The sequence below is a fragment of the Lagenorhynchus albirostris genome, chromosome 3 (genome assembly GCF_949774975.1).
Source record: "Lagenorhynchus albirostris chromosome 3, mLagAlb1.1, whole genome shotgun sequence".
NCBI lineage: Eukaryota > Metazoa > Chordata > Mammalia > Artiodactyla > Delphinidae > Lagenorhynchus > Lagenorhynchus albirostris.
Window position 1 is genome coordinate 61,166,058 of NC_083097.1, and position 24,602 is coordinate 61,190,659.

The 24,602-nt window shown below is 38.2% G+C and overlaps 2 protein-coding genes across 2 annotated transcripts in view; both read right to left on the reverse strand.

Annotated features, from left to right (window-relative positions):
• TBCA (tubulin folding cofactor A) overlaps positions 1-24,602 on the reverse strand; it is a 102,390-nt gene that overhangs the window by 37,882 nt on the left and 39,906 nt on the right. The gene's annotated exons all lie outside the window — the stretch shown is intronic.
• Positions 6,380-6,845, reverse strand: LOC132518117 (large ribosomal subunit protein uL11-like). The gene has a single exon (XM_060146131.1). The coding sequence runs from the start codon at positions 6,843-6,845 to the stop codon at positions 6,435-6,437; it is 411 nt and encodes a 136-aa protein (XP_060002114.1). The 3' UTR covers positions 6,380-6,434.

The following is a 24,602-nucleotide window of genomic DNA, read 5'->3' on the forward strand; positions in this document are numbered from 1 at the left end:
CTGGCACACCTCTCTGAAGTTAACAAGTCTTCTGATTTAAAAAAAAATTAAAGCAAACTTTTACATTAGAATGAACGATGGTGGAGGAACCCTTTTAAGCATCAGAATTAGTATCAGAGCTAGAAATAAAATCCAGGTTGCTTAATTTCCAGTCCAGAGTTCCTGAACACAGTGGGTTGGCAACTGAAATCACAGTCACATGCATGTATACCTATAGAGAAATGTACCATGGTTTTTTTTTTAAATAAGGTTAAATTGGTGGATTTCTTAAATGATTAAGTTCAAATACAGTGTGTAATTAAAAAAAAATTACACTATTAAAAAGGAGGTTACTGAAATGGTACAGATGAACCGGTATGCAGGGCAGAAACTGAGACACAGATGTACAGGACAAACGTTTGGACACCAAGGGGGGAAAGTGGCTGGGGGGGTGGGGATGGTGGTGTGCTGAATTGGGAGATTGGGATTGACATACATATGCTAATATGTATAAAACGGATAACTAATAAGAAACTGCTGTATAAAAAAATAAAATGAAATTCAAAAAAAAGGTTACTGTGCTAACAGTTTTAGAAGACTGAAATTAATAAAAATAAAACTATTATTTGAATTTGTAAAGCTGTGCAACCCTGCTGTATTATTACACAATCATAATTTGTCATGAGTATTTAAAATATATAAAATAAAAAATAAATAAAATAAAATAAAATATATAAAATAGTTTATTAATTCAAGAAGATATTTTTAAGCATCTATTTTGTTTTGGGAAATGTACCATGTTTTAATACATCTATACTGTCTTCTTTTTTTTTTTTTTTTTGGCGGTACGCAGGCCTCTCACTGTTGTGGCCTCTCCCGTTGCGAAGCACAGGCTCCGGATGCGCAGGCTCAGCAGCCATGGCTCACGGGCCCAGCCGCTCCGCAGCATGTGGGATCCTCCCGGACCGGGGCACGAACCCGTGTCCCCTGCATCAGCAGGCGGACCCTCAACCACTGCGCCACCAGGGAAGCCCTACTGTCTTCTTTTTAAAGAGTTATGGGAAATGATCACCACAGCAACATTATAAAAAAGTATACAGAGAAAAGCAATTATATTATTTTCTCAGGTAAATATGGTATTTATCAGCCTAAATCCATCTTAAGGAATAAAATCATTCCTTACTTTTACTTCACATTTATAGGAAAAAAAACCCTTTTTTTTGGCCACAGCCATCGGCTTGTGGGATCCTAGTTCCCTGACCAGGGGTCAAACCCAGGCCCTGCGCAGTGAAAGCGCAGAGTCCTAACCACAGGACCGCCAGGGAATTCCCTATAGGAAAATTTTATAACTCCAAAAACTCTGGCTCTTTCCCCAGATTAGGAAACATAAACAGGCAAGAACATGAAAAAGATACTCACGCTTTCCAAAAAACTTTCTGGAGTTATAAATATAGTCAATATAGCCCAAACACAAACTTCAAGTCTAACTCACCCAAAAAGATGTACTTAAATGACAGTATGTGATTTCGTAATAATGCAAAAGTAAAAGAAACAAAGATAAGATACTTGACCATGTGAAACTTATAAGTACAAAATACACAAAAATGAAGACAATTTTTAAAAACATAAGTAGAAAATATACTATATTCATGCTAATAACAAGAGTAAAGCTAAAGTAAAGTGTAGTTAATCAGGTAAAGCTTCAAGTTTTAAGATTCTAGAGAAAAATGTGGATTTTGAAAAATTACTGAGCCAAGAACTTTAAGGCTAACAATCTACTTTCAAGAGTTCATACCCTAACAGTCCTCCTCAGTAAAAGAGACAAATGTTTAGTAAAGGTTACTTTTCTACCAAAACCATGCTTCTAGTACAAATACTGAAGAAAACATGGACAAAGCAAGAGATTATGTATATTTTTTATTAGAATAATGCATTTTGAAACTGCAAGCACATCTACCCTCTGAAATGTAGATAGTGTGCACCTTTACCTAATTTAAAGAGATTTCAATTTCTTTCTTATTAAGTAAGAAAAAAAGCAAGAAAAGGGCCTTGGAAGAGCCAAAATTAAGGTCAAAATTTACACTAAAGTTTATATATATGATTTATAGGAGAGATCTTCATGTCCTCATTCAGAGCAGTTACTCTTTAAGTCTATTTCTACAAATTTGGTTTCTTATAAATTTACACAAAAATTTGGTTTCTTGTATTTTAAAGTAATAGATGAGAAAGGGGAAAACTTGTGCCATAGATAGGCATGCTGATAGAAGAAGTAATGACAGAAATCTCACTAGGGATGAGAAAGAAGACCCATATAAAGCAAGGCAGTTAGGAGCACTTCAAGGAGAATATAAAGGCCTCAGCAACCTGATAACCCCCTAAAGTGGTCTTACCTTTACTTATAATAAAGGACAGCGATAAATTTAAGTATTAAAGAAGATTAAATGAGGAGCAGCAGGACCAGGAAGGGTAAAAAGGAAAAAAAAAAAGGTTACATGATATGCTCTGTTTAAAAACAAAGAAACTGGGAGATGCAAGACGGAAGAGATATGGGAACATATGTATGTGTATAACTGATTCACTTTGTTATACAGCAGAAACTAACACACCATTGTAAAGCAATTATACCCCAATAAAGATGTTAAAATAAATAAATAAATAAAACCAAAACACTCTCTAAAGCAGAAGAAAAAGAAACTTTTAATAGAAATTTAAATGAGAAAAAACTAATACTCACGGAGCTATGTCTGGTTGTGTTGCACTGGAAAGGTCAGGAGGTAGTCTTCTTGAAGGGCCTTACTAAAAAAGCCTTCCCCTCCTTGGCCCATTAATCACAGCCAAATTTCTGGTTCTTAGGCTCAAAATTTATTTTGTAAGCCCACCAAGAGTAAAATCATGTCTTAAGGGCAGAACAACGTTGATTAATGAGGCTGATGTATAATGCTAGAATGCCAATTTATTGACATACAATGAGAAGCACAATTGTTTCTGGCACTAGAAAAAAGTCTTTCAAAACGCAAGCCCACTCTCTTATGATAGGCAGACCCATGCGAAAAACCATAGCCTTACCAGAAAATATACTGGTGAGTATGGTACCAAAAAAAGGAAAATTAGATAAACAGAATTATTTTATAGCTTAAGCAGTTTTCAGTCTTTTCTTGGAGCATTAACATTCTAAGGAGGTGTCTCAGAAGCTCTCTTTGTTTTCTGTTGTTTTCTGTGCTTGAAATCTTTTTAAGATTTCTTTTGGAGGGGGAAAAAAGTTCCATTGCTAAAAAGTAAAGTAAAACTACTGTTTTACTTAAAGGAAACAGGGTGGTCTTACAAACATTAAAACTATACTCAGAACACCCCCATCTCCTGGACAAGGCTTTAGGTGGACAAAACAGATATTTACCCTGTGATTTTCTTTATTTTGTGCTTTCACTGTTGACCAAGCTTCCTTCCTATTAATACACTTAACACACTCTTTGTGGAAAAGGTAATCCAGTCAATCAGTTAACAGTCTAGTCTTATATAAGACTAGAACCCATTCTCTCTTTCAGACATCTTTGTGTATCTTTATTATGACCTATTAAATATTGCTTTCATTTTATCCTCTGAGATTAAATCTTATTTCCAGTTTCTTAGGTAATATTTTAATATAATCCTAAGTATTAATAGTGGTATATAAACTATTTTATAAATGTTTCCAGTCAGAATGGTTAAACTGAAATCGTTTTTTGGTGTTTTTAAAAAAGTAAAACTTGAAAGTTTGACTATTTAGTAAGACTCCATCCTTAAGGCTGTATTCAGCTGAGATGTTGTAAGGAGTTGAATAGTGTTGCCCAAAATTCATGTCTACCCAGAACCTCAGAATGTGATCTTATTTGCAAATAGGTTCTTTTTTTTTTTTAATTTTATTTATTTTATTTTTGGCTGTGTTGGGTCTTTGTTGCTGTGCGCGGGCTTTTCTCTAGTAGTGGCGAGCAGGGGCTACTCTTCGTTGTGGCGCTTCTCATTGCGGTGGCTTCTCTTGTTGCAGAGAAGGCTTCTCTAGGCTGTGCAACTATTGAGCACGGGCTTCAGTAGTTGCAGCACGTGGGCTCAGTAGTTGTGGCGCATGGGCTTAGTTGCTCCGCAGCATGTGGGATCTTCCTGGACCAGGGCTCAAACCTGTGTCCCCTGCATTGGAAGGCAGATTCTTAACCACTGTGCCAACAGGAAAGCCTGGAAATAGGTTTTCTATAGACATAATTCATTAAGATGAGGTCATACAGGATTGGCATGGGGCCTAAGTCCAATGACTGGTGTCCTTATAAGAGACACACCAGGAAGAAGACCATGTAAAGACACAAGCAGAGACTGGAGTTATACTGCCAAAAGCCAAAGAAAACGGAGGATTGCTGGCAACCATAAGAAGCTAGAAGAGGCAAGGAAGGATGGAGGGAAGAGCATGATTTGCTGACACCTTGATTCCAAACTTCTAGCCTCCAGAAACGTGAGAGAATAAATTTTAGTTGTGTTAAGCCACCTAGTTCACAGTAATTTTATATTGGCAGCCCTAAGAAATTAATACAGATGTTAACACAAGCTGAATTGCTTCTTTTTAGAGAAATATTTGTGGAACACCAATGCTTTAAAGGGCTTGAATTCCAGTGATCTGTTGTTACTAGGAGGGAACAAAACAGAAACCTTCCAGTTTCAAGTCTTAGAATCTTTTCACTATACCATATTCTCCTATCCATCTGTCCATCCATCCATCCATCCATCCATCCATCCATCCATCCATCCAATAGTTACCATATGCTTACACTGTGCCAAGCAGTGGGCAATGAACAAGTTAAATACTATCCCTTCCTTCACAGTGAACTTGTCTAGTCTCACTCAGTAGGTTGTGGAAATCCTTCCATGTTAATGCATACAGCCCTATATCAGGTATTTTTTAATAACTATATGTACGGTGTTTCACTGATTGCATGCAGCAGATTTTAAGCAATATCTTATCGATGAAAACTTAAATTATTTCCAATTTTAAAGTATTATTGTAAACACCGAGATGAACATAATTGTACATACATCTATACCCTTGTCTGCATATCTTATTTAAATGAAAATCATAGCATGGCTTCTAGGTCTAAGGGTATGTACATTTTACTTAGTGATATGTATTGCCAAATTGCCCTCCATAAAGACTGTACCAACTGACATTTGCATCAACTGTGAGAAGAGAGCCCATTTCTCTCACTAACACTTGGTACTGGTGTTTTCATTTATGCCAATGTTATAGGTGACCGATAATATCATAGCTGTGCTTGTATTTTTGTGATTATTAGTGAGTTATAGTCATTAAGGGTACAGTCTGACTTTCTGAATTTGAATGCAGGTTCCACTGGTTCAGGTTCCTTAAATTCTTGGTGCCTCAGTTCCTCAATGGTAAAGCAAGGATAACAACAGTATCTGCCAATAGCTGGGAGAACTAAATGGGTTAATATCTATGAAGTACTTACAACCATATGGAGTTCATAGTGTTATTATTTCATATGTCATCCAATTCTCCTTTCTTTGTATGTAAATTTTCTGTTTATATTTTTATCTATCTTTATGGTGGAGTGTTCATCTCTCATTAATTTGTAAGAACTCTTTTTATATTCTAGATCTTATCCTTTATCTGGCATGTAGTTGGTAAATACTTTGCCCAATATGTCGCTTGTTTTTCCATCTTATTTGATTTTTCTTCCTTTTACCTCCTTTTCTGTTCTGTTCTCCTCGAGAAATTTTATTGTATAATGTTTATATACTCAGGTCTATCAATCTTATCTCTATGGCTTCACGATTTATGTGGATAAGAAAGCACTTTTCACAAAATATAGTATTTTAATTTAATGGTAAAGTGAAAGACAGCTAACATTTTTGTTTTTCTTGTTTAGGAGGAGAAACTTCTAGAAGACTTGAGAAGTAATTTCTTGGTAGAGTCTCATTAATTTAATATTCAGGGTGGGCATTACTGATAGATGTGGAAACATATTACAATCTTTCCTCTTTAAAGAAAAAATGAAAACAATTAGTGATTTGGGACATTACTAAAAAGATTTTCTAGAGTTATAGTTCTCCACAAAGAGTGGCTACAAGTCTCCTGTTTCAGAATTTCTCTCAATCTTAAACATTTTCTCTATAAGCAAATGGGTGTCTAGATCCTATGAAATCATATATATAGATTTTACATATTATGAAGAGATTTTGGTTACTGATATCCTAGATACAAAGGATCACAACATGGGAAGACATGAGGTACTCAACTTTCATTCATTGGCAAATGCCAAATTAGAAACGAAACTTTTTTTTTCCCCACTGGTTGTCAAATAACACTTTATTATTTTCCTTTGCAGTTCTTAACTAGCTGGGCAATCCACCACACCACTGTTGATGTCATCTAAGATGTCGTGAAGGTGGCAGCCATCAACATTGCAGCCCACAGACTAGGCGGTCCCCAGGATCTCTTTAATGGTTCCAGAGAGTTCTCTAGCTAAAGATCGATGCCACATCTGTCGGGCAATGTTGACAATCTCACCAAAAGTGATGTTTCCACTGTGCTTAATGTTTTCCTGCTTCTTTCTGTCTCTTGGCAGTTCCTTGAGGGCTCTGATGATCAGGGCAGAGGCAGAAGGTACCACCTCAATCTGGGCCTGTCGGTTCTGAATGGTCAGTTTCACTGTAATCCTCAGACCCTTCCAATCACCAGTTGCCTTGGCGATGTCATCACCAACTTTCTTTGGAGACAGACCCAGGGGGCTGATCATGGGGGAAAGGGCAAATGTGGCACCGACTTCTCCACCGGTGCACCTCAGGTACACAACTTTGATCTCATTGGGGTCGAACTTAGGTGGCATGGTGGAGGCGGCTGGCGTTGGTGTCGGATGAACCCGGATTCAGGACAACCAAAGAAAGTTGCACCTTGGCCTCCTCCGAGCCGAAAGCTGAAAGCAAAACATTTTTAATGCATATAATTTGCTCAATTTTCCTCTCAAGGGAATTAATTTTTCAAAGGAAATTTCATTATGTTTACCTAGGCATGCCTCATCACTCTAGTTCCTTTCAGCTCTGTTCTAATTACAATCCAAAGTTGGCATCCTTTGTGGATTTTCTTGCATGCTTTCTCCCAGGTAATTAATATGATTTAAATAAAATTGTATTTAACATAGCACCTATGGCACCATGCAGAACACCACCTCCAATTCAATATGATGCCATCATTACCTTTGGTATGATCCAACTGCTAGTTTTTAGCCCATGTTGACAACTAACAAGAACTTAATTTCCCTAAAACAGTATTAACTATTCTAGTGAAAATTAGATATTAGCTTCCTGCCTACTGAATATGAATTTTGTAATTCTACTCTATTAAAGCTAACACAATAAGAGCATTCAAGTTTATTTGGCTTAATTTGTCCTTCACATACCCATATGCATGTTGTTCATTCTTCATTATTCTGTACACCCTTTACATACATTCTTAAGGGCAAACATGAGAAGCACAGTTTTATACGTCCTACTCACAGGTTTGCATTAAAAACAAAACAACAGACTGAACTGCCCTGGAGCCTGAGGGGAGGGTGGCCTAACTGAGGCTGCTGGCTCTGGAGGGGCCCCACCAGCCGAAGCTGCGACAGTCCTGGGGACCACGGGCAAGAGGACAGACAGGAGAAGCAAGAAGAACTACAATCCTGCAGCCTGTGGAACAAACGCCACATTCACAGGAAGAGAGACAAGATGAAAAGGCAGAGGGCTATGTACCAAGTCATGGAACAACATAAAACCCCAGAAAAACAACTAAATGAAGTGGAGATAGGAAACCTTCCAGAAAAAGAATTCAGAATAATCATAGTGAAGATGATCCAGGATCTCGGAAAAAGAATGGAGGCAAAGATCGAGAAGATGCAAGAAATGTTTAACAAAGACCTACAAGAATTAAAGAACAAACAAACAGAGATGAACAGCACAATAACTGAAATGAAAAATACACTAGAAGAAATCAGTAGCAGAATAACTGAGGCAAAAGAACGCATAAGTGACCTGTAAGACGGAATGGTGGAATTCACTGCTGCAGAACAGAATAAAGAAAAAAGAATGAAAAGAAATGAAGACAGCCTAAGAGACCTCTGAGACAACATTAAACGCAACAACATTCGTATTACAGGGGTCCCAGAAGGAGAAGAGAGAGACAAAGGACCAGAGAAAATATTTGAAGAGATTATAGTCAAAAACTTCCCTAACATGGGAAAGGAAATAGCCACCCAAGTCCACGAAGCGCAGAGAGTCCCATACAGGATAAACCCAAGGAGAAACACGCCAAGACACATAGTAATCAAATTGGCAAAAATTAAAGACAAAGAAAAATTATTGAAAACAGCAAGGGAAAAACGACAAATAACATACAAGGGAACTCCCATAAGGTTAACAGCTGATTTCTCAGCAGAAACTCTACAAGTCAGACGGGAGTGGCATGATATACTTAAATTGAGGAAAGGGAAGAAACTACAACCAAGATTACTCTATCTGGCAAGGATCTCATTCAGATTCCATGGAGAAATCAAAAGCTTTACAGACAAGCAAAAGCTAAGGGAATTCAGCACCACCAAACCAGCTCTACAACAAATGCTAAAGGAACTTCTCTAAATGGGAAACACTAGAGAAGAAAAGGACCTACAAAAACAAACCCAAAACAATTAAGAAAATGGTAACAAGAACATACATATTGATAATTACCTTAAACGTGAATGGATTAAATCCTCCAACCAAAAGACACAGGCTCGCTGAATGGATACAAAAACAAGCCCCATATATATGCTGTCTACAAGAGACCCACTTCAGACCTAGGGACACATTCAGACTGAAAGTGAGGGCATGGAAAAAGATATTCCATGCAAATGGAAATCAAAACAAAGCTGGAGTAGCAATACTCATATCAGATAAAACAGACTTTAAAATAATGTTACAAGAGACAAGGAAGGACACTACATAATGATCACGGGATCAATCCAAGAAGAAGATATAACAATTATAAGTATATATGCACCCAACATGGGAGCACCTCAACACATAAGGCAACTGCTAACAGCTATAAAAGAGGAAATTGACAGTAACACAATAATAGTGGGGGACTTTAACACCTCACTTACACCAATGGACAGATCACTCAAACATAAAATTAATAAGGAAACACAAGCTTTAAATGACACAATAGACCAGACAGATTTAACTGATATTTATAGGACATTCCATCCAAAAACATCAGATTACACTTTCTTCTCAAGTGCACACGGAACATTCTCCAGGAGAGATCACATCTTGGGTCACAAATTAAGCCTCAGTAAATTTAAGAAAATTGAAATCATATCAAGCATCTTTTCTGACAACAATGCTATGAGATTAGAAATCAATTACAGGGTAAAAAAAAAAGTAAAAACATAAACACATGGAGGCTAAACAGTACATTACTAAATAACTAAGAGATCACTGAAGAAATCAAAGAGGAAATCAAAAAATACTTAGAGACAAATGACAATGAAAACACGATGATCCAAAACCTATGGGAGGCAGCAAAAGCAATTCTAAGAGGGAAGTTTATAGCAATACAAGCCTACCTCAACAAACAAGAAAAATCTCAAATAAACAATTGAAACTTACACCCAAAGAAACTAGAGAAAGAAGAACAAACAAAACCCAAAGTTAGCAGAAGGAAAGAAATCATAAAGATCAGAGCAGAAATAAATGAAATAGAAACAAAGAAAACAATTGCAAAGATCAATAAAACTAAAAACTGGTTCTTTGAAAAGATAAACATAATTGATAAACCATTAGCCAGACTCATCAAGAAAAAGAGGGAGAGGACTCAAATAATAAAATTAGAAATGAAAAAGGAGAAGTTACAACATAAACCGCAGAAATACAAAGCATCCTAAGAGACTACTACAAGCAACTCTATGCCAATAAAATGGACAACCTGGAAGAAATGGGACAAATTCCTAGAAAGGTATAACCTTCCAAGAGTGAACCAGGAAGAAACAGAAAATATAAACAGACCAATCGCAAGAAATGAAATTGAAACTGTGATTTTAAATCTTCCAACAGGGCTTCCCTGGTGGCGCAGTGGTTGAGAGTCCGCCTGCCGATGCAGGGGACACGGGTTCGTGCCCCGGTCCGGGAAGATCCCGCATGCCATGGAGCGGCTGCGCCCGTGAGCCATGGCCGCTGGGCCTGCGCGTCCAGAGCCTGTTGCTCCGCAACAGGATGGGCCACAGCAGTGAGAGGCCCGTGTATCACCAAAAAAAAAAAAAAAAAAATCTTCCAACAAACAAAAGCCCAGGACCAGATGGCTTCACAGGTGAATTCTATCAAACATTTAGAGAAGAGCTAACATCCATCCTTCTCAAACTCTTCCAAAAAACTGCACAGGAAGGGACACTCCCAAACTCATTCTATGAGGCCGCCATCACCTTGATCCCAAAACCAGACAAAGATACTACAAAAAAAGAAAATTACAGACCAATATCACTGATGAATATAGGTGGAAAAATCCTCAACAAAATACTAGCAAACAGAATCCGACAACACATTAAAACGATCATACACCATGATCAAATGGGATTTATCCCAGGGATGCAAGGATTCTTCAGTATACACAAATCAATCAATGTGATACACCATATTAACAAATTGAAGGATAAAAGTCATATGATCATCTCAACAGATGCAGAAAAAGCTTTTGACAAAATTCAACACTCATTTATGATAAAAACTCTCCAGAAAGTGGGCATAGAGGGAACCTACCTCAACATAATAGAGGCCATAAAAAACAAACCCACAGCAACCATCATTCTCAATGGTGAAAAACTGAAAGCATTTCCTCTAAGATCAGGAACAAGACAAGGATGTCCGCTCTCACCACTATTATTCAACATAATTTTGGAAGTCCTAGCCATGGCAATCAGAGAAGAAAAAGAAATAAAAGGAATACAAATTGGAAAAGAAGAAGTAAAACTGTCACCATTTGCAGATGACATGATACTATACATAGAGAATCCTAAAGATGCCACCAGAAAACTACTAGAGCTAATCAATGAATTTGGTAAAGTTGCAGGATACAAAATTAATGCACAGAAATCTCTTGCATTCCTATACACTAACGAAAAATCTGAAAGAGAAATTATGGAAACACTCCCATTTACCATTGCAAGAAAAAGAATAAAATACCTAGGAATAAACCTACCTAGGGAGACAAAAGACCTGTATGTGGAAAACTATAAGACACTGTTGAAAGAAATTAAAGATGATACCAACAGATGGAGAGATATACCATGTTGTTGGATTAGAAGAATCAATATTGTGAAAATGACTATACTACCCAAAGCAATCCACAGATTCAATGCAATCCCTATCAAATTACCAATGGCATTTTTTACAGAACTAGAACAAAAAATCTTAAAATCTGTATGGAGACACGAAAGACCCCAAATAGCCAAAGCAGTCTTGAGGGAAAAAAACAGAGCTGGAGGAATCAGACTCCTTGACTTCAGACTATACTACAAAGCTACAGTAATCAAGACAATATGGTACTGGCGCACAAAAACAGAAATACAGATCAATGGAACAGGACATAAAGCCCAGAGATAAACCCACGCACCTATGGTCAACTAATCTATTGCAAAGGAGGCAAGGATATACAATGGAGAAAAGACAGTCTCTTCAATAAATGGTGCTGGGAAAACTGGACAGCTATGTGTAAAAGAATGAAAGTAGAACACTCCCTAACACCATACACAAAATGGATTAGAGACCTAAATGTAAGACGGGACACCATAAAACCCTTAGAGGAAAACACAGGAAGAACATTCTGACATAAATCACAGCAAGATCTTTTTTGACCCACCTCCTACAGTAATGGAAATAAAAACAAAAATAAACAAATGGGACCTAATGAATGGGAAAAAATGTTTGCAAATGAATCAACGGACAAAGAATTAATCTCCAAAATATATAAACATCTCATGCAGCTCAATATTAAAAAAGCAAACAACCCAATCCAAAAATGGGCAGAAGACCTAAATAGACATTTTTGCAAGGAGGACATACGGATGGCCAAGAAGCATATGAAAAGCTGCTCAACATCACTAATTATTAGAGAAATACAAATCAAAACTACAATGACGTATCACCTCACACCAGTTAGAATGGGCATCATCAGAAAATCTACTAACAACAAATGCTGGAGAGGGTGTGGAGAAAAGAGAACCCTCTTGCACTGTTGGTGGGAATGTAAATTGATACAGCCACTATGGAGAACAGTATGGAGGTTCATTACAAAGTTAAAAATAGAATTACCATATGACCCAGCAATCCCACTACTGGGCATATACCCAGAGAAAACCATAATTCAAAAAGACACATGCACCCCAATGTTCATTGCAGCATTATTTACAATAGCCAGGTCATGGAAGCAACCTAAATGCCCATCGACAGACAAATGGATAAAGAAGATGTGGTACATATATACAATGGAATATTACTCAGCCATAAAAGGAATGAAACTGGGTCATTTGTAGAGACGTGGATGAATCTAGGGAGTGTCATACAGAGTGAAGTAAGTCAGAAAAAGAAAAACAAATATCACATATTAATGCATATATGTGGAACCTAGAAAAATCGCACAGATGAACTGGTTTGCAGGCAGAAATTGAGACACAGATGTAGAGAACAAACGTATGGAGGCGGAAAGCAGCGGCGGGTGCTGGTGGTGGTGTGATGAATTGGGAGATTGGGATTGACATGTATACACTGAAATGTATAAAATGGATGACTAATAAGAACCTGGTGTATAAAAAAAATAAAATTCAAAAAAGAAAAAAATGTTAAAAAAAAGAAAAAAAGCTAAAAAAACAACATAAAACAGGATTATCTCCACTTAAAAGAAATTCCCAAACCAGAAATTCATCCATTTAAAATAAACTCTGATTGCACAACCACTACTATGTAGCACTTAACTAGACATAGTCCAACAGAGGTCAAGTTGGTTCTAAGTTAAAAAATCTAGCTGGAAAAGAAAAAATTTAAACAAAAGGAAACAACTGTTTTCTTTAGCTCGACAATGCAGCCTTCAAACTGTCACTAGAATTCCTTTGCTTTACTTAGATAATTCAATAAACAGACACAATGTCTATAGAATTCCAAATTTCTCAAAAGGACATTAAAGACCCCCTGGCTGTATTTCTCATTATACACTCCATGCTTTTTTGTTTGTTTGTTTTTGTTTTTGTTTTGGCTGTGTTGGGTCTTCGTTGCTGCTCGCAGGCTTTCTCTAGTTAGGGCGAGTGGGAGCTACTCTTCGTTGTGGTGCGCAGGCTTCTTATTGTGGTGGCTTTTCTGTGGAGCACACAGGCTCTAGGCGCGCGGGCTTCAATAGTTGTGGCACGTGGGCTCAGTAGTTGTGGCTCCCGGGCTCTAGAGTGCAGGCTCAGTAGTTGTGGCACATGGGCTTAGTTGCTCCCCGGCATGTGGGATCTTCCTGGACCAGGGCTGGAACCCGTGAGCCTTGCATTGGCAGGTGGATTCTTAACCACTGTGCCACCAGGGAAGCCCCAACACTCCATGCTTTTTACACATCTATCATAATGTCCATAAAATGTCCCAAGTATATCCAACTCATTTCCTAAATGGAGATTTTTATCTTATTTCTTTTGCTAAGAAAACATGATTCCCCTTCCCAATCCTCAACGCCTCATCTTGACCACTCACTCAAGATCTACTTCAAATGTCATTTCTTCCAGGAAGCCTTCCTCAACTCACCCAGCAGAATTTTAAACTGATTTCTTATCCAAATAACTATAACTGAAATAGTTGTATCTTGATGACAATATACATCTACGTAATGTTTTACAGTTGAGCTGCTTGCACAATAGTATCTCTTTCGGAAATATATGAGAATAACATCCCCAAAAGTTTTCTAAAGATGAGAGCTTACAATTGAACCATTTTCCTGTTTCTTTAAACCAATAGCTACAGCCACTCCTGAAGTTTTTGACATAAATATGAAAAAGCTCATGTTCCTAAGGAAACTATCAGAAGTCTATCTGCTAGGTGTGAACACTCACATCTGCAGATCTGATTCTTAGACTGAAAGTATGACCAAAAGCCTTTGTTAACAACAATGACAATAAAAACAAAAAGCAGGCAGTCCTTTCCTTATTAAAACATGAAAGGCTAGCCATCTCCAGTGACTGTTTTCCAGCTTTCTGCATTATTTAAGTGTTAGCAGTGGGATTATTTATGTGATGGGAATTTTAAAGAAAGTAGAGTATTCCATAAATCAGCTTATATAAGAAGTAATTTACCAATTCTCCTACTCAGGTCAAATAAAATTTAAGCCAATGGAATGTCAGAAGATCTGGGTTTTAGTTCTAATTCTTGACTACCTTGTAATGTGATCTTGGGTAAGCTGCTTAATTTCTCTGGGTCTCAGGTTCAACATCTGTAAAATGAGGGGGCTGGACTAGATGATCCCTAGGGTATGTTGCAGCTCAAAAATGGAAAGGAAGAAACGCATCTTAAATTCATTTTATTAATAGTGGAAATCAAACCATCAGCAGAGACTGATAATTTTTTCTATTTATTTACAAAGCTGATAAATAATATTCTGAAACTGACCCTAAAATGCTTAGTTGGGTTTTCAGTCAATAAATCTAGCACTTAAAGTTTAACTATCAATTTCTCTTCTCTTTACTGATATATCTTTCATCCTTAGGTCTCAAAAGTTGCCATAAAATTTCTTGTTTCTATGCAATTCATGATATAATTCATCCCACTCTGGTGTTTCAACAATTTAACGGTTCTAATTGCCTTATTATCTGCTCTGGTGCAGTAGTAAAGCCTCTGAACATTTCATTTACCTTACCAACAAGAAATCCCATATATCTCAGCCTTAAGGATATTACCTCTACCTCTTGGATGAGCAGAGGCATGAAGAACTTAAGCTCTCTGGAAAACCAATATAATCTATCACTATTTAACTGTTTGTCAATGTTTATGCCTGTCTCAACTCACATTTAATGGGGCTTTTTATTGTTATTTTCCACTATAAAATTTTGAAGACACCTAAATGTCACTAATTCCCTTCTAAGTTTAGCATGTCTATTGCAATGTTACTTACCTGGGAGACACAGTAACATGGTACAAATGAATGCTATGGAGTTAGGCAGACTAACTCCAAATCTTAGTTCTGACCTTTGCTATTTATATGACCTTAAGCAAGTTACTTGCCTCTTTGAGGCTGTTTCCCCAAGTAAAATAGGAAGACTAACTACTCTACAATACTGTAGTGAATATAAAGTAAGTACAGTTCCTGGTCTGATGCTGCACACGTAACAAGTATTCAGTAACTGTTACTCATGTCCTTCCCATACCAAGTGCTCCCACTTGGCTGTGATTCTGTTTGTTGAGCTGGCCAGTTTGAAAATAGATTTTAGTCACTAGCTGCTTCTATAGGAGTGTTTCCAAATGGCTGGTTGTAACCCATTAGTCAGGGTTCTAATCCATGACTCCTGAAATCAATTCAGTGGGTTTTGGTCAGCACTGTTTTAATGGAAGAGAACAGAATGGAACTGGAAATATCAGAATACATTATAAGTGCTAAAAATAGGAATACTTCATTAAACTTTTGTTCCAGTTTTATAAATGTGTGTGTGTGTACTGTGCCATGATGAAAAAAAAAGTCTGTTTCTTACTCTGGGTTGGATCAAAAAAGTTTGAAGTACACTGCTCTATAGAGAAGGTCAGTTATCTTTAGTTGGATCACTTCCCTTCCCTGCCCATCTTTTCCAGGGAATGTCCTACTAAGACCAGCATTTCAGTATCTCAAAGTCAAGAAGCCCACCAGCACTACTCCCCTACAGAAAACAGTTATATATATATTCCTGAGGCTACCTACATTGTTAATAAGACCAAGAGGCAGAAGTGATACCCTTAGAAATACTTTTCTTAACTACTCATCAAATCCTTTCATATTTTGCTTCTTTTGAAACACAGTAGCAAGTAAAAGGCTCCTTGGGGGCCTTAAAAAAATAAAAATAAAAACAGATACTAAAGAAAGTTACAACCAGAAACCCAGTTATTCAAATAAGAATTCAACATTAAAATCTAAAATGTATTCCATAACCACAACCCCTTCAGTAAAATACATTAATCTTTTGGGGAGAATATTTTATCTTTTAAAGCAGATCCAATTTTTTTCTTTCATTGTTAATTTTTTTTAAACACTTATTGTAGTTGATTTACAATGTTGTGTTAGTTTCAGGTGTACAGCAAAGTGAACCTGTTATACATATATCCACTTTTTTTTTTTTCTAAGATTCTTTTCCCATATAGGCCATTACAGAGTAGTGAGTAGAGTTCCCTGTGCTATATGGCACGTTCTTCCTAGTTATCTATTTTATATATAGTCATGTGTATATGTCAATCTTAATCTCCCAATTTATCCCTCCTTTCCCTTATCCCCTGGTAACCATAAGTTTGTTTTCTACATCCATGACTCTACTTCTGCTTTGTAAATAAGTTCATTTGTATCCAGTTTTTTAAAGATTCCACATATAAGTGATATCATATGATATTTGTCTTTCTCTGACTTACTTCACTCAGTATGATAATCTCTAGGTCCATCCATGTTGCTGCAAATGGCATTATTTTGTTCTTTTTTATGGCCGAGTAATATTCCATTGTATATATGTACCACATCTTCTTTATCTATTCCTCTGGTGATGGACATTTAGGTTGCTTCCATGTCCTGGCTATTGTAAACAGTGCTGCAATGAACATTTGGGTGCATGTATCTTTTTGAATTATGTTTTTCTCTCTAGATATATGCCCAGGAGTGGGATTGCTGGGTCATATGGTAGCTCTATTTTCAGTTTTTTAAGGAACTTCCATACTGTTCTCCATACTGGCAGTACAATTTACATTCTTACCAACAGTGTAGGAGGTTCCCTTTTCTCCACACCCTCTCCAGCATTTATTGTTTGTAGATTTTTTGATGATGGCCATTCTGACTGGTGTGAGGTGATACCTCATTGTAGTTTTGATCTGCATTTCTCAAATAATTAGTGATGTTGAGCATCTTTTCACATGCTTTTTGGTCATCTGTGTGTCTTCTCTATGTCTATTTAGATAATAGACATGTCTATTAGATAAGAGAAATGTCTATTTAGATCTTCTGCCCATTTTTTGATTGGGTTATCTGTTTTTCTGATATTGAGCTCATGAGCTGTTTGTATATTTTGGAGATTAATCCCTTGTTGGTTGCTTCATTTGCAAATATTTTCTCCCATTCTAAGGGTTGTCTTTTTGTTTTATGGTTTCCTTTGCTGTGCAAAAGCTTTTAAGTTTAATTAGATCCCATTTGTTTATCTTTGTTATTATTTTCATTACTCTGGGAGGTGGGTCAAAAAGATCTTGCTGCTTTTTTCCAATGGTGGGAAGGAGGTGGGCCTGGCTCTGCACGGCCTTGGGGCCAGAGCCCAGGTCCCCGCCCGCCCCAGCGCCGGCCTCCAGCCAAGCCCTGCGCCTCCGTCCTAGGTCACAGTGGCCGGAGGTGCGCCCAGGTCTGCAGGACAGGTGGGCACAGAGGTTGCTTGTGTTGGGGTGGGGGGTACGGCGAGGTTCCGGCATCTCCGCAGAGCATTGCAGGTCCGGGCCTGGGGGCACCACAGCTTGCTATTCTCTCTGCACTTTCCTGGCTCTGAAGCCTCGAGAACACAGCTAGGCATCAGTAGTTTAATGCAGAGTTTGCCTGCTGGGAACTAGAGGCCTGCTGGGGTCTCAGTTCTTGACTGGCCCCGGAACATGAGGTTGCCAAGCATGTGATGGCAGCAGGTAGGAGTGAGCTGCTGGTGCAGTGATGAGCAGGAAAGGAAGGACAATAGCTGTTGGCCTGTGAACCTAGGCAAGAATGACCAGCCAACACAATCCAGACCAAGGTCCGTGGGCCCAGCTCAGTCCTGTGTGGCTGGTCAGTGGAATAGACCTGCAGGTGTGGCTCTTGTCACTCTAAGACTGGCTTCAGGACAGATCCTGCTGATGAGCCCAGGGCACCGCCCTCAGTTCTCCAGGAGAGTGCACCTGAGTGGAGCCAAGGGGGTGTGCCCAACTCACAGCACAGCGGCCACACACGTCCAGTCTGCTTGCAAGGGCAGTGGAGAGCCGGGGGAAGTCATGGCCTTGGGAGTGTCCTCTGATGAAAAAGAACCTGCAGGCTTATAAAATAACTTTTGTGTGAAACGTTGGTGTGTTGAAAAGCAGTTCTGTGTGCTTTTCTCCTTGGTGTGGATCAGCAGTGCTGAGGCAGCAGGCGTGACACAGAAGTGTGAGCAGAGATGGTCTGGAATTCCCAAACTCCAGGGAAACTAAAGGTGACAGCCAGCCTAGTGAAGAGGACAGGAGTTGGGGGCCGGTGGCGGTGGGACAGGAAGGCGCCCGAAGGCAGCAGTGTCCCACCTGTGGTGGCGGCAGCCCAGCAGGTGCCCCTTGTCGCAGGGACCTAATCCTGGCTCCAGCCGGGTGGTCAGCGGAGCTGCAAGGTCTTCTGGGTGAGGAGACCCCACAGTCCTGAGCTGTTCTTTGCTGTGTTTGGTCATCTCCCCCCATCCAAGGGGAGAAATCTAGATGAGGTTTAAGAATTAGTGCTTTAAGAATGTGGATCTCGTAGTTGAGATCTTGGAACACATGTTTTCAGCACAAGGTGTTAAGGTGAATGGAAGAATTTAACGCCTTTTCAAGGAGTGTATCTCCATGTGGGCAGAACTAGAGAATAAATGGGTCTTAAACTAAAAAATTTTAAAAAAAGATCTTGCTGTGATTTATGTCAAAGAGTGTTCTGCTTATGTTTTCTTCTGAGAGCTTTATAGGGTCTGACCTTACATTTTAGGTCTTTAATCCATTTTGAGTTTATTCTTGTGTATGGTGTTAGGGAGTATTCTAATTTCATTCTTTTACATGTAGCTGTCCAGTTTTCCCAGCACCACTCATTGAATAGACTGTCTTTTCTCCATTGTATAGTCTCGCCTACTTTGTCATAGATTAGGTGGCCATAGGTGCGTGAGTTTATCTCTGGGCTTTCTATCCTGTTCCATTGATCTATATTTCTGTTTTTGTGCCAGTACCATACTGTTTCGAATACTGAAGCTTTGTAGTATAGTTAAAGCAGATCTAAGTTAAATGGAAGTTGGGGGAGGGCTGTTAGGGAAGGCTTTTTCAAGAAAATAATGTCAAAGTTAGCATTTGATGAATGAGTAAGAATTAGCAAAGAAGAGGGAAAGGGTATATGACAGGAGTAGCAAGCAGGGTGGCAGCATTTTAGGTACCAAGAAGAGCACAAAAGATTCTAAAGTGAGAGAGAATATGGAAAGTTGGTTTGAAAATTAAGTAAGGCTGATTCATTCGGTGTGGTGAAGAGCAGCAAAAGATAAACAAGAGAGTAAGGGCCCAGAACATAACCTTATAAGGTCATACTAAAGAATCTGGATTTTTCCTAAGTGTATTTAACAGACTTATCAGGTGAGTGACCTACTCAATCATATTTACCTTTTAAAAAGATTATAAAAAAAATCACTGTGACTGCAACATGGACAATGTAATAGAGAGGGGCAGGGCTAGGGCCACGCAGATAAGGGGAGTGTGATTGTAATACAGGAGAAAAATGGTTGTGGTCTACTCAAGAGTGGTAGCTGTGGGAATGAAGAGATATAGATAAAATTGATTATTTTAACCAGGGTGAATAATGGATGTGGGAAGATAAGGGAGCTGGAGAATCCAAAGGTAACTGGGCAGATGGTGGTGTGGTAGTGCCAGTGCCTGAGATAAGGAGACCAGGAAGAGTGTGGGAAAGAGAAAATATAAAATTAGGACCTTATTATACTGGAGGTGCCTATGTGACATTAAAGTGGAAATGTCTAGAAGTACCCAGACCTAGAGTTCAAAAGGAAGATATATATGAGGGAATCAGGAACATACTGATGTAACTGGGGTCATAGGAGTGAAGGAGGCTGCTCATTGGAGTGTTTACAAAGTGAAAAGGGAAAAAAGCCCCAGGTAGAGCCCCAGAGAACATTTGAGAGAGGGTAAGCTACACTAATGCAAGAAGTATTGACACAACTGTCTTTTGTTAAAATTGGTGTATAACTGACATATAACATCATTATATTAGTTCGGGTGTACAACATAACGATTCGACATTTATATGTATTGCAAAATGATCCCCACAATGCCCATCACCATACAGAGTTACAAAAATTTTTTATTGTGATGAGAAATTTTCTGTCTTATTTACCACTATATCCCTGTCATGCAGACAGTATATGTCATATATCAGTGGCTCAATCAATTTCTGTTACATAAATAACAAAGGAAGAAAAAAACAAAAATAAGACTGAGAAGGAGTAAAGAGGGGAAGACCAGAGTACTGGTCTTCTGAAGGGAAGTAAAGAAGGGAAACCAGAGTACTGCAGTATCACTGTAGCCAAGGAAAGAAAGTAGGATAGAAAGCTTTTCAAGGAGGGGAAAGTAATTCTGTCAACGGCTGCTAGTAAGTAAAGATAAAGACTGTTAGATATTATGAGTGACCTTTGTTTCACTGCTGATGAACTCTTTCGAGAAGTCTGGCTCCTAGGGAGGGAAATGAGATAAAGGGTTTTTTGCTGTTGATTCTTTAAGATATTAGTGACTTCAGCATGTTTGAATACTTTTGGGAATAAACTTGAAAAGAGATTAAAGAGAAAAGACAAACACTTAACAAAGGGATGGGATTCGGTACACAGATAGAATGATGCCTTTAAATAAAAGGTTAAGATCTTTGATTCTAAGAGGAAGTAATGAGTACAGTAAGAATAAAGATGCATGTAAATCTCTAGGTTTGATGGCGCTTGGGACACAAAGAGCATGTGATTCTATCATTAGCCAGGGAAGACTTCAGGAAAGAAGTAATGATTAAGAAGAGACCTAAAAATTGAGGACTAAGTAAGTATTATTCAAAGCAGTATGCTGGGGAATGTTCTAGTCAGAGGAAACTGCATATTTAGAAAAGGGCTGAAGGGAGATTTTATATTAAATAATTGATATATTTACCAATCCTAAAAACATAGACTAGGGAAGTTAGCTTGAGCCTGGATTTAACCCTTGGCTAAACTTCCTTTACTCCTCAGGCTGCTGCTGATAAAGTTCAGGGAATACTTTCTACCCTGAGAGGCCACTCTAGTTATCCCAATCAGTACCCTCTCTAACAATTATGGATTAGAAATATTTGAAGAACTGAGCACTGATTCATCAGCCTGTCATTCAGCTATGAATCAAACACTTTTTGAGTAACTACTAAGTTCAAGGCACCATCCTGCATTCTGAAGACTGCAAAGAGAATAAAGCATGTTGTGTCACTCTCAAGGAGCTTAAGTCCCTTCATGGATAGAATAAGTGAAATGTTACCTGAGGCCCAGAGCCCAAAGCAAATATTTACTCCTTCTTTCTACCCCTTATTCCCCATCTTTCTGTTGTCTTATGTCTCTTCCATCTACATATCTCTCACTGATCCCTCCCCTTCTTCTCCCAACCTTGCTGGTCATAAAATTAAAGTGTAGAAAAATTTTAATATTTATTCTATTTAGTAAACTGTTTCATATTTCTAAGACCTTTAAACAAAAATCAGGTAATGTCAACATTTTATATTCTAAAGAAAAGAAAATAAGTTATTTCTGTAAAAGGTCCTCAATGATTTTTTTCCCTATATGTCATTGGTCTCCAAGAAAATACAGAAGACATTTGGGGACTTAACATTTGAGGACTTAACTCTCAGTAAATACCCCAAAATGTTCATGTAATAGAATTTTAATTTTGCTGAAATACAGTTATGGTTATGAGCTGTGGTATTCAGGAACAAGTCACCAATATGGTGAATGAGTCTGACAACTGTCCAGAATCCAATCTCAGCGTAGCTGTTCTGTTCTTTCTTTTGTCTGTGTGTGTGATATAACTCTAGTAAATGAACTAACCACAAACCAACAAAAACCCATTTTGTTTCTTTGAGGAAAAAGAGCCAGAAAAGAAAGTCAATTGCTATTGGCAGTGATAACAGTAAGTAAAGGAATCTAAGAAAATTACTGCGTTTGCAAATGTGGGGGATTTGAAAAGATCTTCGAACACATTCTTTAACAAAACATAAACTGTCTATTGTATTTTCCTCCACTTCCATGCCATTTTCTAGCAACATGACAAATAATAGCTGGAAAATTAATTGGTCTGAGACCTGGAATAACTATCAGAGTTCTTAAAGATTTGATAATCAACTACAGAATTAAGGTATTTAATCACACCATTAGACTCAAAAGACTAGCTAGGAAAAATAAATGCCAGTCAAAAGTTATTGCCTTACTAAAGGATAGCATGTTAACGGTTAGAGGCATGGACTAAGAAACCTAAACCCTAGATTGGAGAGCCTCTATTTTGCCTCTTAATATCTGTGTACCCTTTTGAAAGTCACTTAATTTCTGTTAGCCAGGTCCTTGGAGAAGCAGACACTAAGATGGGATAAAACTTGCGAGGATTCTGTCAGTGCAAATATCCATGAGACAGAAAATGGGAAGGGAGCTGGAGAAGGTTGGGAGGGTCATCAGACCATGATGCAAGTCTGAGCCTGAATGAGAGAAAGAGTGAGGACAGGTTAGAAGGAAGCATCCTAGACTGCCATACAGTTTTAGGAAGGTTTGGCAAGGCCACTGGGGAGTCCTCAGGCCAAAGGTGGCTGTTACGGGAATCCCATGTCCCTCAGGAAAAGGTCTGTCTGCCACTAGCTGTCAGCAGCTCATGGGAAGCAAGGCTTTGGGAAAAATGTAGTAACAGATTTCACAGTCCAGTAGCAGGGGCCCTTGGTTAATTATACTCCCTGCATTTGGAAGTCTTCAAGTTCCATTCTCACGGCTACCACAACCTCTTCTGATTTTCACATCTATAAATTCTCTATTTTTGTCCTTCCTACTTTACAAGTTGTCCCAAATATCATGATAGGCACTAGGGATATAATGGTGAAAAAAGAGCAACACGGTCTCTGCCCTCAGAGAACATACACTCTAATGGAAAGATCCAGAGAAGCAAAGAGGCAATTAAATACTGTGTGGACTAGTCAGACTGTCACTCACCTACAAATCTAGACTTCTTAGTATGACATACACAACTGTATCCTAAATTATTTTATCAACCATTCTCTTACTATCTCCTCAGTACCCACATACCTTAGATGCTCCAGCCATCACAAACGTTTTTACTCACCCCTGAATATAATATACTGATTCACACCTCCATGCTTTTATACATATAGTTCTATCTAGAATGTGACTTCTGCAAGATCCCACTCAAATGTCAGTTGTCATAAGCCTCCTCTAACCCTAGAGCACTGGTTCTCAACAAGGACAATTTTATTCCCTACCTACCAGTGGAGCATTTGACAATGTCTGGAGACCATTTTGGTTGCCACAAGTGTGTGTGCATGTGTGTGTTGGGGGGAGGGGTGGAGAGGGAAGGTGAGCTACTGACATCTAGTGGGTAGAGGCCAGGCTTACTGCTAAACACCCTACAATATAAAGGAAAGCCTTCGCCCAGTCCCCAACAAAGAATTACCCAGGGCAAAATGTCAAAAGTGTAAAGGTTGAAAAACTCTGTCCTAGATGCAGTTTGTCATAACCTGGTCTGGGTTCATGAAGCATTCTGACCTTACTCACAAGGCCTTTGTCTTTCTCTGAAACCATAAGCTCCTATAAAACAGAAGGTGATATTCATCTTTCATATCCAATGACCTCACATGGTCTCGTCACTTTTACAAATTTGTCAAAGTAAAATAAAGGTATAAGTCAGTGCACTGGTGGTACTCAACAGGTGATCTCATCCTGGCTCTACCACTTCCTAGCTGTTTATCTTTGGGAAAATTATTTAAACTCAATTTCTTCATCTGTAAAATGGGGCTCACTGCAATTATTTCATGTACAGATTATGAGGGTGAAGTGACACATACATGAAATGCTTAGCTATGTATGACACATAGTGAAAGCTCAAAAAATATCAACATTGCTGTTCCCATGACCTTTTAGGTTGTCAAAAGAAGCAAAGGGAAGCTAAAGATGGGAGCAGGAGGTAGTGAGAAGAAATTTTAGAAGTAAAAAACATTAGTATTCAGCAAGTCAATTTTAAAAGTGATATATGTCTGCCTTTCCCTTTTCAGCGTTTTTCTCATCACTCATTGGGTTTAAGGTAGTACTTTAATATTTATTTGTAATTCAGAGCAATGCTATAATACTTATTTTAATTCAAAATACTGTCCTTCCTACTAAAATGAATTTAATTTAGGTCACAAACTTAGTTTATCTAAGGGCAGTAGCACTGTATTCTAAATGAAGTATCACTAATTTCACAATTTTATACATCAAATAAGGAAGACACTGGTCTGAATTTTCACAATGAGTATAAACCTGAACATCTGATATTATGTGATGTTAAGCTATGATATATCATGCGTTATGTGTTAAACAGCACTTATGAATGTTCATTCAAGTGAAAACTGGTGATGGTGT